We start from the raw sequence: 17,078 nt of genomic DNA, 5'->3' as shown, positions 1-17,078 counted from the left end.
AAATAGAAAGTGTTTTTGAAGTAATCTGATTGCACGTTACCAACGCAGAGAATCTAAAGTTAAGTATTGAACCAATAGTTTACTCGAAGGATGAATGAGCTGTATATTTGGGGTAAAAAACCTAAATTTTGGTATTAATGATAAAAAATAAGTAAAAACCTTGATACTATTTTCTGAAATGTAAAATTTCACTTGAAACAAGATTACATGTAGAAAAAACTACTAGTTTATTTTGCATTATCTGTCCTCAATCTTATATGACATGGATTAAAAGACTGACTCACAAAAAGTTATTAAAAACATGATTAGCAAAATCAAAATGCCTCTTATTAAAGATGTAAGAACTTTATTGCCAAACAAAATAGTCATTTTGTTAAATAGCATTTAAAGAACATAATGTGAAAATTTCAGAAAATTGACCCACCCAGAGTGCAGTTGAAATTCTTTGAAAAGCTTAAAATTTGGATAAAAAGGAGTCCAGGACATCGGGTTATTTGCATACATTTGCATAAATTAACACTTATTTATCACGCAACTTACCACTACTTGACAAGCTGGAAGGTGAACACAACAAATGTTTTAATCTTTAACAAATTAATTAAAACTCAATGAATATTTTGCAAAAAAATGATTTTTAGCAAAATACGCTGTGTCTGGTGCAGCGCCTCCTTAAGTCTGGTAACAAATGAAACTTCAGTAATGGTTCTGTTCTACTATGGGTATGACCTTCTTTCAGAGGGTGTTGGCATATGTCCTTGATGAGATACGATGTAATTTTGTAGTTTGGAAACAGCTTCCATTGCGACTGTGGTTGACAGTGGCTGTACTTGTGCCTTGTCAAGAACTCTTAGTTAATGAATCGACTATATCCAGTCAAATCTTGAAGTAGCCAGCCGTTCAAGGACAGCCATCAAACCATGAAAAGAATGTACAATATCGTGAGATCAATGTCACCTAAGTTGTGGTGTAATCTAATTATAAGCTAAAACTTGAGTTGCTGAATACAATGTTATAATTTTGGCATGGCAGGGGACAACATAATGGCTTGGCTAACATCATTACCGAATTTGGACATTTGAGTTATTTGTGATGATGGTCCTGTCATTATGTACTTGACAAAGCTACTTTGACAAATCTTCCATCTTTCTCTATTGACAGCACCGCTTTTCGTAACAAAAACGGAAAAGTTAACCTTGACATACCTGCTTCTGTGACTATAAGAATAGTACCATTCTCGGCAAGAACGGAGTAAAGATATTGAACAACTTGATCAACATCTTTAAAGTAAGCCAAGACACCACACAAGAAGATACAGTGGAACTTAGTGTCCTGTGGCATCTTCATGTATTCTTCTATAGTCGCTTGATTCCAAGTAAATTTGATCTTCTGAAGGGCGTCATTACCACTTTCAGAAATTGCCGATTTGAAGTTTGCTATCATTTTATCAGACGGTTCTGTAATTGTTGCCTCAATTCTCGGCAATCTCTTTGCCAGCTGGGTTAAAATCACTACATCGGAGTCACCTGTAGAAACAAAGGATCATAAAAAGTAATACACCCAAAATGATTCCTAATGAACATCAGTTGCAATGAACTGCAGATCTCATGCTTTCAATTGCCTAGTGTGGCGTGTTGAATGTAATCTTTGGACTGTTGCTTATATGTCTAAATCACCCATATATCGATCTGCTTTTATCAGTACTTGTACTGAGAGACTAACTCTTTCCATGTTATGTTATGGTCTTATACTAAAAGATTCGGTGGAGTGCGGGCGCGCTCAGGACCACATATCCAATGGAGAAGCCACTGCATGACACATATTATAGCCCAAACAAGGGACTATGTGCCCGCGGGTAGGTGACCATTTGCCCCCCCCCCCCTTACGTCTGGCAAATGGTCTCCTGCCTCGAGGGTACACAATCCCTTGTTTAGGCTATAATGTTTTATTACATGCCTCTCTTACGTAATTTTCACTCTAAATTTTTGGGTTTACATACAAATGACAATCATATGCTTTATATCAATGCTAGACAATATGGAAAAATTTTCAACATAAAACGGCGCGTTGATACATTTAAATCACTATTACGCGGGTTATAGATTTTTTGAGGATAATTTTGTAAAAACAGTAATTCCTGTGAATAACATGTAATTCAATCATTTTTCAGTCCCATGGTAGTTGTCAAGTTTAAATAGTTTCAGCCTGTCATGGACAAATTGCCATTGAATCCTATGGAGCCAACGACGTTCGATATATGAGAAATTGATATTATATATTAATGCCTGAATACATGGGTTTAGATGCCCGAAAGCAGATGACGATTTGCCCGATGCCAGGAGGGCAAATTTCTCCTGCTGCGAGGGCACATAAACCCATGTATTCAGGCAAGAATATTTTTATTACATGCCTCTTCACAGTTAATGCTATACAACATTTAGTTACATGCGGGACATTTCAAACAATTTTACCATTATCGACCAGCATCAAACAGTTTTTAACGAAAGTCAAAATAGCAGTGCGCGCATGGATATTTTACATCTAGCGTTAAGCGTCTACTTTGACGTCGAAAACATAGAAAGGCTTCACTGGCCCGGGTAACCATGGAAACCTGTCAGTACATCGTTCACCGGCCCGCTAACATCCCGGATGTTCGTATTCAAATCAATCCACTGATTTGCATTCACCTCGAGGCATGTAATAATGAACTGCGATTCTTGATTATGTCACATACCAATATGCAATTATTTACTTAGGGGAGAAGCATTTGATTTCTTGGGGGGTATGGCGGATTTTGAGAAAAAAAATTGTCACCAGGTGAGATAGAAGGGAAAAAAAATTGATCCTGTCATGGCCTGAGAAAAAAAATTGTCATAACAGACAGAAGAGAAAAAAAATTGTCACAATGCACCAGAAATTAGCAAAATTTGGAGGGGAAACTCCCCTCTCGTGCTCTCCCCCTTTGGGTATTCTAACAGTTTAACTTAGTAAAAAAATTAAAAAAACACTTCTCAGATTGCACCAGACTGCGCCATTGCACACATCAATATCTTATATATTTCCATGCGAGATAGGAGAAAGCCCCTGTGACACTCCCCCTATGCCTTTCGCGTGTTCTCCCCTGTACTTTCAAATTCTGCCCGGTCAGATATCCTAGTGAAAACCCTGTCATAATATCCATCCAAATTAAACAATATACTATATGGTTAGATACTGCGTGATCTTTTATATCTTTATTTTATTGTGACTTTGAATTTCATTTTGATGTGTTCACCTTTTTTGAACCACCATGAGATAACTGATGATAGTGTAGCAGGGTACATCAGGATTTGAAAGGTCTTTACTGTTGCTGTATTTTGTAATTTTTACATTTCAATTACATGTATTGATATTTAACTTTTCTAAGTGGGGGATCAGTCAAAATTTCAGAGTTAGAGAGGGAGATTACTCAAATTATTCATGGTTGGCGAAGGGGGAGGGGGTCACTTGAAATTTCGGAGTTTCAGGCCGTTAATAATGACGGCTTCCTTGTATACAACGTATTACAAACTTGATGACCAATAAAAAAAAATTTGCACTGCTACTCCATTTGAAAAAAAAATTGATGCAGGTCTGACAGTAGAAAAAAAAATTGCTGTCACTCTGACAGGAAAAAAATTTGCTCCCATACCCACTTCCTAAATACCCCCAAAGAAATCAAATGGTTCTCCCCTTAAAGTAGTATGCGCCTCGAAAGTTAAAGACTTAAACTTTTGCTCAAATTTTCCTCAATTCTGTTTCAAAATCAAGAATAAAAATCGGGGGTCATCGTGCAAATTTTGGTACCAGAGAAGCAAATAATGCGTGGTTTACCGATATTAATGAAATTCAAAATTGCCGCTATCCCTGTGTTAACTCTATATAGGAAAAATAATTTTTTAGAATTTCGAAAAACTAAGGCGGTAAAAGTTTTCTTAAAGCCCCAATAGCTGCGAGTGTGTAATAAACCGATCTCAAAATACCCTCAGTTTTCAAAGAGTTTTCTTTGAATAAGACGCATTAAAGACTAAAAAAGTGTACAACATCGTCATAAGTGTCGAAATTGCATGTAAATTCAATCTTTTTAACATCATTTTAGATTTCCCGCCGTTTTAAAAAAACTAATCATTTGACAGAGAAAATAACGATTACAGCAACAAAATGACGGCCATCGTGTGTTGTGCAATCAAGTAGATGACATCACGCTTGTTTATTTTACGATCACGATGTGTATTTGCAGAAAATACAGCATTTGTCTACTTTTTCGTGGGCCGTCATTTTATGAGTACCACTACCAGGCGCCAAATGTAAAATAATTATTTTACACATTAGAAGAACATATTCATACGAAAAGGGTGTATTTGCATGCATTTATCAATAAAAAACTACTATAGCATAAGTATAAATAAATCAATACAGACATAAGTAAATACATATATGAGTGAAAAAACATACATATATGTGACCCAATTCACACAAGACCTATGAAGACAGACATATACATACATACGTGCATACGTACGTGCATACATACATACATACATACGTACGTGCATACATACATACATACTACATACATACATACATACATTCATACATACATACATACATACATACATACATACATACATACATACATACATAAATACATTCATACATACATACATACATGCACTCACGCACGCACGCACATACATACATACATACATACATACATACATACATACATACATACATACATACATACATACACAAGCCCATATGCACTCATGCACGCACGCACGCACATACATACATACATACATACATACATACATACATAGCCCATATGCACTCATGCACGCACGCACATACACACAAACCCACACACTCATATACATACATACATACATACATACATACATACATACATACATACATACATATACATACATGCATACATATATACATACATACATATACACACATACAGGATCGAAAAGTTTACATGAGGGGAACGAAGTACGCTTGCGTATATCCACTCGCACACACACACACACTGCTACTCGGAAAAGTTTACATGAGGGGGAACGAAATACGCATGCGTATATCTACTCGCACACACACACACACTGCTCTGAAAAGTTTACATGAGGGGGAACGAAATACGCATGCGTATATCTACTCGCACACACACACACTGATGATCCACGCCGCCCTGGAAGATATCCTATAATGCATTGCTGTAAGCCCAACGCCTAAACCGGAAATAGGCTCATTTGGCGTCAAGACACCAAGGCGAGCGGACCGGCCTCGCTCATCCAATCTTGCCGCATATGGCAAGCGATAATGACGAATGCTTTATTTCCAAAAATCAGTAAATGACATGCTTTATCCATCCGTACTTCAGTGAGACACGTTCCCCAGTCAGTAAATGACAATGGGGCCGGGGTACCCCAGGCCTCCCACAAGTATCAGAGTGTTCACAGCCCCGTGGATAGCTGTGATATCGCAGCGGTACTCGTGGCGAACGCGATCGAGTCATTGGGGTCATCGCCACAGGGACTGTGGCGATGACCCCAAACCAATGACCCGAGCGCGTTCGACACGCCACAAGTACCGCTGCGATATCACAGCTAGCCCGTGGATTGTTGTAGCGAAGCCAGCAGTTTTTCTCACAGAAACAAGTTGCATAATGTACTCAGTAAAACGTTGTCAGGTACATGTAACATGAAAACTGACTGAGGTCGAAGTGACTAAGGCACCGGATTGATTTGACCACAAACAACGACAAGAGGGTGTGAATTACTTGGGTCGAAACGGACAGGGGTCGAGGTGACCTGCTGCCCCGGTCCTCAACTGCAGGCCTGACGGCCTGGCTATGTTTACATAAGGCGTCCACATTTTAGAAAATCACTAAAAGTAGGCAGAAAGAAAGCCCCCATTACGTGAAAACGCTAGGGGTCGATAGGGGTCGGATGACAGTTTGACACATTTCGTACCATTAAGAGTCGAATGATACTACATTGACCGGGTTGACCATATGACTTTCATCAAAAAACGTCCGGGGAAAAGTGAATACATTGATGTTTGACCAAACTTTACAAAGCATCAATTTTCGATCAAAAGATTCACGCGTAGAACTAATGAAAATTCGTAAAAAAATACCACTGCCTTGTACATCAGGCACTAAAAATGAGTTTATTAGAAAATACACAGTGGCTCTTAATATTAGTTTGAAAATTCCAGTTCTCCGTACTCCGTTGCTGTCTAGTTCCAGTGGGCATACTTGGCATTCCAGACATTCATTCCCTGCTGAGTGGAACTACGTACGATCCTGAGTAAAGTAAGCAGAGAGCACAGGGTGTTGTCTAAATGTCCGTCCCCAGGGGTGAGTAGGTGTTTCGTTGTATTGCTAATAAAGACATATTCTACCAACCTTTGGTGTTTTGGTCTTAAACTTAGCACTGCCCTTGACAATCTTGCGTTAACGTTTTATCAACATGCTGTATCTATTATCTGATGAGTTTGAGTGCCTAATTGGCCAAGGTAAGCAAGGGTAAATTACTAAGCTGTGGACGCTGTCACCAGATTATCACCAGATTAAATTTGACAAAGTCAACAACGAACGCGCAGTAAGGTATAACTGAAGACCTTACTGGCGCGTTCGTTGTTGACTTTGTCAAATTTAATCCGGTGATAATCTGGTGACAGCGTCCACAGCTTAGTAATTTACCCTGATTACTTTGGCCAATTAGGCACTCAAACTCATCAGATAATAGATACAGCATGTTGATAAAACGTTAACGCAAGATTGTCAAGGGCAGTGCCAAAACACCAAAGGTTGGTAGAATATATCTTTATTAGCAATACAACGAAACACCTACTCACCCCTGGGGACGGACATTTAGACAACACCCTGTGCAGAGAGTTTAGAGAGCAGAGAGTTTAGCAGTAAAGCTGTTGCTTTAGTTCCAGTAAGCTGTTGCTGTTGTTCCTGTTGAATGCTGTATTTAACCATTAAAGAATATAAGCCGAATGGCAGAGAGCTGTAATACACGACTCCCAGTGTTTTATTGGCCTGGGTTGGGCCGTTAACCCAGCAGAACTTCGCCGGCATGGCAGGTACCATTAAGTCAGAAACCCTTACGGGGCCTCTAAGCAGTGTAGTATTACTCAGGCCGGCTACCACTTTACCACTGTGTAAAGCCCTGTACGAACCCGACTCACGACACAAAGGCAAGAAAGAGAAAAAGTGTCGCACATCTTTGTCATCGTCACTAGCCTTCGACGCCGCGAGGTACGTAGAGTCCGAGTTAGGAGTGAGCTCCCCGGTGTGGCACTTCCGGGCCTGCAGATCGTCGCGTCAGTGTGTGTATCTCAGAGAGAGTAGCAATGTGTGTGTTGTGTTTGTTGTGTGTGTGTGTGTGTGTGTAAGTGTGTGTGTGTGCGAGTGGATATACGCATGCGTACTTCGTTCCCCCTCATGTAAACTTTTCAGAGCAGTGTGTGTGTGCGAGTAGATATACGCATGCGTATTTCGTTCCCCCTCATGTAAACTTTTCCGAGTAGCAGTGTGTGTGTGTGTGTGTGTGAGTGTGTGTGTGTGCGACTGGATATACGCATGCGTACTTCGTTCCCCTCATGTAAACTTTTCGATCCTGTATGTGTGTATATGTATGTATGTATGTATGTATGTATGTATGTATGTATGTATGTATGTATGTATGTATGTATGTATGTATGTATGTATGTATGTATGTATGTATGTATGTATATGAGTGTGTGGGTATGTGTGTATGTGCGTGCGTGCATGAGTGCATATGGGCTTATGTATGTATGTATGTATGTATGTATGTGCGTGCGTGCGTGCATGAGTGCATATGGGCTTGTGTATGTATGTATGTATGTATGTATGTATGTATGTATGTATGTATGTATGTATGTATGTGCGTGCGTGCGTGAGTGCATGTATGTATGTATGTATGTAATGCACGTACGTATGTATGTAAGTATGCACGTACGTATGCACGTATGTATGTATGTGTCTGTCTTCATATGTCTTGTGTGAATTGGTTCACATATATGGATGTATTTTCACTCATATATGTATTTACTTATGTCTGTATTGATTTATTTATACTTATGCTATAGTAGTTTTTTTATTGATAAATGCATGCAAATACACCCTTTTCGTATGAATATGTTCTTCTAATGTGTAAAATAATTATTTTACATTTGGCGCCTGGTAGTACCGCACCCGTTTATTATTTAACCTGTTAAAACGCGTAAGCATGGGCCAAGTCATTGAGCAGTGATACTTACTTCTATAACGTCCTTCAGTCAGCGCCTTTACACGAACCAACTTTGGTTTAAAAATAAAATCATGAAAATAATGCATGAAATTCGCAGCTAATGGGTCTTTAAACAAAGAGCTTTAAAATGAACTCCCACAAGTGGTATATCAGAAAAGAATTGTAAAAGTTTGATAGTCCGAATATCTGTCCCCGCGGCGCATTCTACCTTGAACTAAAAATCCTACAGATTCAAAGTGCCACGAAACTTAAAACGATGATTCATGTAAATCAAGGGACGCCATGTGTGCATTTGTGGTAATTTCTCATCGGTAACGGTACAGTGGACACCATTACTTTCCTGGAAGTGGTGATTTGTGTATTGCACACTTATTATTTTTTATTTCCTAGCACCATTTTTATTCCCTGTTGGCCCTCAAAGTGGATATTCGGCAAAGTGAATGGAATTGCTGAGAATGATATTGTGTGTCCCAGGTGAATGTTTTGTTCATTTCAATCAATGGACAATCATGAATTCTTTAGACGGTAATATTAAAAAAAAACATAGGGCCAAAGTCCCTGAAGCTACTATAGACATGGATACAAAATTAAGTATTTCCTGACTGTATGAAATTATCTCACTTAGGTCATCCTAGGGACTTGTAAACCAAATATTAAAGCTGTCTGACCAGCGGTTTTGAAAAAACAAGCAACTCAACAGTTGACAGAGCTCTGCTGTGTTATGTTGAGAATAACCTTTTGTGACACATGTACATGTATTGATGGAAGGTGGACATCTTTGATAGGTCATTTCAGGATGGCCTGACCAAAAATGCGGGAAAAAAATCCGTAAAACTTTAAATTTGCATATTTAAACAAATCTAAGTTGGGTTATCCCTAGGGACCTGTATACCAAATAACAAAGCTGTCTGACCAGTGGTTATGAAGAAGATATTTTACCAAAACCCCTTTTTTGGCACTAATTTGCATACATACGTACATACATACATACATACATACATACATACATACATACATACATACATACATACATACATACATACATACATACATACATACATACATACATACATACATACATACATACATACATACATACATACATACATACATACATATATACAGACTGACGGTGCACGTCGGACGGATACCCATCCCAATAGCTTCTATAGACTATATTAGTCCATAGTCTATAGTAGCTAATAAACGAGAGTTAATTACATTCTAATAAAAGTAAACAATACTTGCTTAAATCAAGATTTACGACATATAAAACAGCATATCTGTCAGGTTATAAAGAATCTTAAGCTGGTTACCTTTATCAGTATTTTCATCCTATTAACCAAGCACATTTTAACTTTCAAATTAACATTGTAAGTAAGTTCTGTTGAATAAGTTGAGACTGTACATACTCAGAGAAAGCACACTGAAGAGACAAATGTTTGAAACTTAAGAAGTTCAAGGTCATCAAAAGCATTATAAGGAATCATGTAACTTTCATTGCACTGTTTACACAGAATGCATAATTGCTATAAATAGCACATGAGGAATCTTACAGCCCAGCTTTACCATAAAAACCCTATCACTTTGACCACTCTTTTAATTGACCACTCTAATTTTTTCCTCAAAAAGTAATTTTATTTTATCCTTACCAAGTCAACCATAAATGGAAATTAGAACTTTCTCTATCTCTATCTCTATCTCTATTGACTATTTTGACCAATTTCTTTTAGATAACATACAGGGCACAATAAATGCCGGTTCAGAATATGTCAAAGTTGGGATTCAGGAAAGTTGCCTTTGCATGTTTTAATCCTCCAAGATGGTAAGCATTTCACATTGAACTGTCAAAAACAGTTGAACTTTCTGATAATTCTACACTAAAATTATTTTGGCTTTGTTGATTTCCAAATTAATTCAATTATTTAAAATCATATTAATTATTTTTTTCTGGATGAATTGATAGGATTTATACAGTACAAGAATTACATACAATGTAAGTCAAATTTTGACCAAAAATGACAAAAAAATTCCTTAAATTACACATTTGCATATTTAATCACAATTTGAACAAATCTAAGTTGGGTTACCTCTAGGGACCTGTATACCAAATAACAAAGCTGTCTGACCAGCGGTTATGAAGAAGAAGATTTTTTACCCCAAAACGCCTTTTTTGGCCTTAATTGGCCTATTTTAAACAATATCAAAAAATTAAAAAAACTGCTTTCTCAAAATCATATTTTTCATCTACACAACAAATATCAAATCAGTAAGTACTGCGGTTCTCAAGATATTTGAGTGGACGGACGCCTCACAAACGGACATACATACATACATACATACATACATACATACATACATACATACAGACATACAGACATACAGACATACAGACTGACGCCGGACGCCGGACGGATACCCATCCCAATAGCTTCTATAGACTATAGTCTATAGTAGCTAAAAATGGTATTAGGCTACAAAGTTATGTCATACCCGCCATGAGACAAAACACAGAGGCCCTGGAATGCTATTACTGTAACCACTCACAGCAGGTTGTTGCAGTAAAATTTCCTTCAATACTGTCCTTCAGAAAAAGTGAATGAACACTTTGAAAGTGTTAGCTGTGGAAACGCAGCTATTTGTTGGCGGGTAGCGTGCGTCGCTATGCGGGTCAAGGTCAACCCCGCCACGGATAGATGCGGGCCAACTGCGAGTGAAAGTGGGTCTATTGCGACGACAACACATGGTCGGATCTTTGAACGGCAAAATAAACCACAGTTAGTGTAATTCAATAAAATGACCTATACCTGCCTGAACTCTGATTATTGCTCATTCCCTAACTCCTTTTGTGAACAAAATTTCTCGTTCGTTTACGTAATGCTGCTGATTTTCCAAGGAGTACTCAAGATTTTCACTCAAGCAGCGAACTTTGACTTCTATCGATATGCTAATAAGGACTCTGACCGGCCTTCACGCTATATTCACGTTCGAACGCGCGATCGAAAACGCCCTATCTGCGCGTCGTCATCGCACAGCTCTGTTACTTACGCAATGTTGTTTTTCTCCCGATATATACCCTGTACAACTTCACTGTATGTATGTATATATATGCCTTGTACAACTTCACACTGCATAGCACACTTACCCGAGCCACTGCCAACGCCAAGGTAATGGAACACTCCCTGGTGCCCTGTTTCGCCTCGCTGTTGATTTCTTGTGAAATTCTCAATGGCAATGTCAGGAAATGTCTCGGAACAATACCTGTTTACCTTCTCAAATCTGTCTGTTAATGTCTCGTACGATTCGTATATGCGTTTGTAGTGCTGGTGGTTTGATGACACATAGTGGAGGTCAACTCTTGTTTCCCCATCCATTGCCGATAGTATAATGACTACTATGTAAGGGACCGTTCAGTTTTTACGGCCCTGGGGGGGCGGCAAAATCTTGTCGCCGGTGTTCAAAAAAATATAGACTCCCCTGCATTTTTCGTGAAAAAAAAAGATGGACCCCCCCTTTGTCAGACGAAAAAATTTGATGACCCCCCCCCCCCCCACGCTGAAAAATAACCAAAACCCATATGTCAAATTTACCCGTACGGTTTGGATTTGAACTCCAGAACGCGACGCACTTTATTCGTGTACTAGCAGAGATGCCAGTGCACAAACTTCCCAGCCACATCCATGCAAACGTCTGTTAATTAGGACAACTGTAAGGCAACTTTAATTTCCATAGACAACTTATGTTCATGGACATTGTATAAAGTAAACTTTATTGGAGTGGTTCGCCAAAGGCAGCCCTCCGGTTAAAAGGTTAATGGGCCATTACGTAAAGTCAACTTTATTCTAGTGGGCCACCAAAGGTGACCCGCCGGTAAAGAGGGTCGATCATGGCCATTGCATAAAGTAAACTTTACTGAACAGGGCCGGTGAAGGCGTCCGGCCGTTAAGATGGTCATGGGGTATTACATAAAGTCAATTTATTGTAGTGGGCCGCCGCAGGCGGGCCGCCGGTAAAGAGGGTCGATTATGGTCATTGCATGAAGTAAACCTAATTGGAGTGGGCCGCCAAAGGCGTCTGCCCGTTAAGAGGGTCATGGGTAATACATAAAGTATATTTATTGTAGTGGGCCGCCAAAGGCGGCCCTCCGGTAAAGAGGGTCGACCATGGCCATGGCATAAAGTGAACTTTATTGTAGGTATTATGTTTTTGAAAATGTGATGACCCCCCTTTCCTACCAGTGAAAAAGCGATAACCCCCCCTCGCGGATTCCAAAATTACGATGACCCCCCCTGGATTTTGTCGGCCCCCGGCCGTAAAACCTGAACGGTCCCTAAATGCACTTCACTTTTAATCGCTGACCATTTGAGTGGTCGAGCGTCACAAACTCCATGAGTTGAGGGACTGTGGGTCGCACCATGGTAGCTCCATGGTTTTAGTCAGATTTTGCTGGAAATATACCACCTGCACATGTCTCCAAAGATTGAACAATTACATGTATAATCTTCCGAGCCAGCTGCACCGTCAGCAGACTGGAAGTCACTTAGGATGCAGTAGCAGAGAAGTCCCAGAGACAAGGTATTAGTCTCGTTACTCATCGGCTGAGGTTTCGGAGGAATTTTTTCGGAAACTCCGAAATTTCGAGTACCCTCATTCAACCATGATGACTTTTAGTAACCCTAACTTTAACACAGAAATTTCGACTGAACCCCCCCCCCCTCAGAAAAGTTAAATATCACAGTTATTTGTAAAATTTACAAAAATACAGCAATTGTAAAGACCTCTCAAATCCTGGTGTACCCTGGTAGATTATCATCGGTATCTCATAACGGTTGGAAAAGGTGAAACCAACGAAATGAAATTCAAAGTCATGACAAAATATAGATATAAGCTCATGCGATCATCGGTAATTTGGATCGGTATCATGACAGGGTTTTCACAACGATATCTGACTTGGCAGAATTTGAAAGTACAGCAGGAGAACACGCAAGAGGCTGAGGGGGAAAGTGTCAGAGGATAGTGTCCCTATCTTGCATTGGAAATTTTGAGAAACTGATGTGTGCAATAGTGCAGTCTGGTGCAATCTGATTAGTGTTTATAATTTGGGAGGTTTTTTGCTTTAAGTAAAACTGTTAAAACACCCAAAGGGGGAGAGCACGCCCTCTCGCATCGAAAATTTTGAGAAATTGATGATGCAATCTGAGCTCAATTTATTTCGCACCAAACTTGAGTAACTCCCCCCTTCTTTCTCTCCACATTTTTAGCAACTCCCCCACCCTTGTAGCTTTCAATTTTTTTGAGGAACCCCCTCATTCCTCCGACCCCCAGGCCGTAAATAATGACGGCTCCCTAAATTAATTAAATTTGCGGACAAGAGCGAATTTGGCAGGGGGTGGTCAACGAATGTGCGTCTTACGAAATAGCGTCCGATACCGATGATGAACCAGATATGAACTGAATGGCCTCGCGTGCACATTTTGTAAAGTACTTCTTGGGGTATTGGCTTTTATGAAGAAGGAAAATGTGTCAATAGATGACAAAATTTGTTCCCGAATTTCTCAAAATCATCTGTGCCGCGCCGTGTAGCAGCAAAATGAGTTCGTGACCTTTGAAGTACGCGTTTCAAAAAATAAATACCCATGGGAACATGCTCACCACGCCACGCAACTCATGTACAGCTGACTATGGTGCACTTGTCAGGCGATGGTCGATGATTCTGGTTATTGCCTATATTGTCAAGTTCAATGCCCAATTTACGGAAACACGAACTCTGTCTAGTGTATTCGAAGCTCTGCGTACAGGTTGTGCACACGGCCTCTACCACGTGGTGTCCTGTGGACAGTGTGGTACAAGCCGCCGGCCTACCACCGTACCGCCGGGAAACGCAGACCTATTGTACGCAGGAGCTAGCCTACTGCTGCTGATTTAACATCAATGCCAACATGGAAATCTCATGAAAAATTTGTCATTGTTGGTTCTGTAGCTAATACAATCTTGAAAAGCAACTTAAAAGACACAGACTGTCAATACGTCGCCATAATATTATGCTGATCTCAGCGGAACCATGCCGGAATATAAATTCGCTGACACACACACAAGATTGAAAAGTGTCACTCTACATCTCATTCTCAGAGAAAAATGGAGCTTTTGGTTCGCTATGTCCAGAGTAACCCACACGATTCTTAAAGTCAAACGTCGACACGACGACATCAACAGTCAAAACTCATGATTAGTGATCAGCGCGGCCGAGTGACTGAATTCAGAAATCACTTTGTGTAAAATGTTTAGTATAGCGCCCTCAAACATACTTATTTAGCCTCCCCATAGACTTATACAGGCCACAAATTTTCTTTTACTCATAACTTGATAAATTCGCAAAGCACAACCACCAAAAACTAATCAGTTCTTGCAAATTTGAAGAACAAATTGTGTGCGAAATGTGATCGGAATCTGCCAAGCCGTTTTTGAGATATCGTGCTAACAGACAGACACACAGAAACGCCTAAACCATAACCTCGCTGCGCGCATGCGCACGCGAGGTAAAAACGAATGTGGTTACTTACATGTCCGTCCCCAGATGGATAGGGTAGAGTTGGTGGTCTCAGCACAGGTTTCTTGTTGCTATTTTTTATTTTACTGTAATAGGATTTCATGGCGTTTTCTAAGCAAGCCTATATGCTTAACATGATTAATATAGTAATCTTCAAAATGGTTTGTCAGTAACAGTTATGTAGGGCTACAGTGCTTGCCGGAATTGTACGGTTCTCAATTATCAGTCATTGATGGTAGCGCCATTAACATAACTATACCTGTTTTCCCCAGAGCAATTTCATACTCTAGGTGGTGGTCAGGTTTACCTTGTCTTAAGTTCAGAACAAAGATTGAATTACCATCATCCATTTCCATTGCTTAGACAAATCATTTTGCCATTAGTACTAGATGATTATAAATAACTGGAGCACTCATGTCTCCAAAATGTGCATCATGAAAGCTCACAACAAGAACCCTTTACAAATTGTACCCAGCTTTTTCATTTTTACATTTTTACTATAATTATTATTTATTGTGCTTCTGCTAAGTTTCTCTTCCTTTAACATCCTAAAAAACGCCGAATACACACTCATTACTCAGCTTTTCTGTATAGCCTATATCTGATGTCCACTGCTCAATACAGCAATCGCCTATGATAATGTCGGTCGTGCATACGGAGGCGCTCTTGCAACATTTACACAACTGTACACGTACTTAATTCGGGGGGGGGGGGTTGGGGGCCTCAGTCTCAGACATTTTCATGTGGTTTGTTTGTTGGGATTATTTTTGCATATTCGTGAATACATACGTAGAGTAAATAAACACATAACTGAAACAAGGTTTCTGTTTGATTGAAAAGATAGAGAGCAATTTAATAAAACATAAAATGTTAAGTTAAAGTGAACGGTACTCTTGAGGAAGAACATTCCACAGAACAAGGTGGACGAATATACGTCTAGTGCAAGTAAGAACACATTTGATCAGTCCGTTGTGGATATACCTACGCCTATACTGGAAGGCTAATGTTTGCTCAGTCCGTTATTATTGGTTTGTTTGATTGTTTGTCTTCATTTTTTGCTCAGTCTGCTCTTTCTTTTGTATTTGTTATCAATTCGTTGTACGTTTTTTATAAGTTTAAGTTCGCAATTGTTAGCTTTGTATGTGGTATGTATGTATGTATGTATGTATGTATGTATGTATGTATGTATGTATGTATGTATGTATGTATGTATGTATGTATGTATGTATGTATGTATGTTGTATGTATGTGTGAATCTGTGAGTCTTTATATCTTTGTAAGTATCATATGTATGTATATACATACGTTTGTTTGTTTGTAAGTTTTGTTATCCAGGCTGGGAATCCCGTTCACGAACAAACTATGACTGTAACAGCAAACATGATGCTACACTGGAAGATCCGTCGCTCGAGGGCGCTCTTTACGCTTCCTGTAAGAGGAGGGAGACTCCTCGAGCGACGGATCTTTCAGTCTACAAATATGCTGGTATCGAAACATACAAAATATATCAAGTGCTCTGAATCGCTGTCACTCATTAGGATCAGGAATAAATATTATATCTCGTGAAAAAGAAGAATGTCAGCCATTTTTTGTAAATTCTGGGACAGAACGATATTTTTAGAGATGTAAAGAGAATCCAACCCCTGCAAGAAGTGCTCTTAGATTATGACTGTTCAGGGAGGGTAGTTAGTTTCCGCAAAGTTGAACTTGATGATGTATGGATGGAAAACTGTTTAAATGTCGCGGATTTGTCTTCCGAATTGTTGCTTTGTGTGATCCATAATAAAATACGGCAGTTGCATTATATATTGCAGCAACACGTCCAACTCTAGGTTTTATGAATCTCGCCGTAACTTCACTGACACGTGATTCGGGACAAAAAAAAAACAGTCGCGGTCGTTAGTACTCTCCTAAATATCACATTTATTGAATCATTTTTATTCACAGACTTGTACCAAGTCTATAACATTGTAGGTTGTACAAATCTAAAACATATTTCTACAACTTTAAGATCGTATATTTTCTCTTTCTGACAACTATTTCTTTCCTTTTTTATTGCAGGATGCACCCCCGGGGATAGATTTTATACACTTAAAATGTTTCACGATAATTTGCCGCTGCTCTCCTGTCTTCATGGACTCAATTTGAAGAATGTCGAGCCAATTATTTTTTGTTTACCGTCTAGTTTTGAGAAAATTAAAAAATATAATACCCTAATTGAC

At 39.2% G+C, this 17,078-nt stretch overlaps 1 protein-coding gene across 1 annotated transcript in view; it reads right to left on the bottom strand.

Moving 5' to 3' along the window:
- Positions 1 to 11,686, bottom strand: part of LOC139147611 (histamine N-methyltransferase-like) — a 13,052-nt gene extending 1,366 nt beyond the window's left edge. The window contains exons 1-2 of the mRNA XM_070718762.1: positions 11,455 to 11,686; positions 1,203 to 1,523 (exon numbers count right to left, since the gene is read on the bottom strand). Coding sequence (XP_070574863.1) covers positions 1,203 to 1,523; positions 11,455 to 11,683 — 550 coding nt within the window. The 5' untranslated portion in view covers positions 11,684 to 11,686. The remainder of the gene's footprint in view (positions 1 to 1,202; positions 1,524 to 11,454) is intronic.
- Between the last annotated feature and the right edge of the window lie 5,392 nt (positions 11,687 to 17,078).

The sequence above is a fragment of the Ptychodera flava genome, chromosome 13 (genome assembly GCF_041260155.1).
Source record: "Ptychodera flava strain L36383 chromosome 13, AS_Pfla_20210202, whole genome shotgun sequence".
Classification (NCBI taxonomy): domain Eukaryota; kingdom Metazoa; phylum Hemichordata; class Enteropneusta; family Ptychoderidae; genus Ptychodera; species Ptychodera flava.
This window is presented reverse-complemented; position numbering and strand designations above follow the sequence as displayed.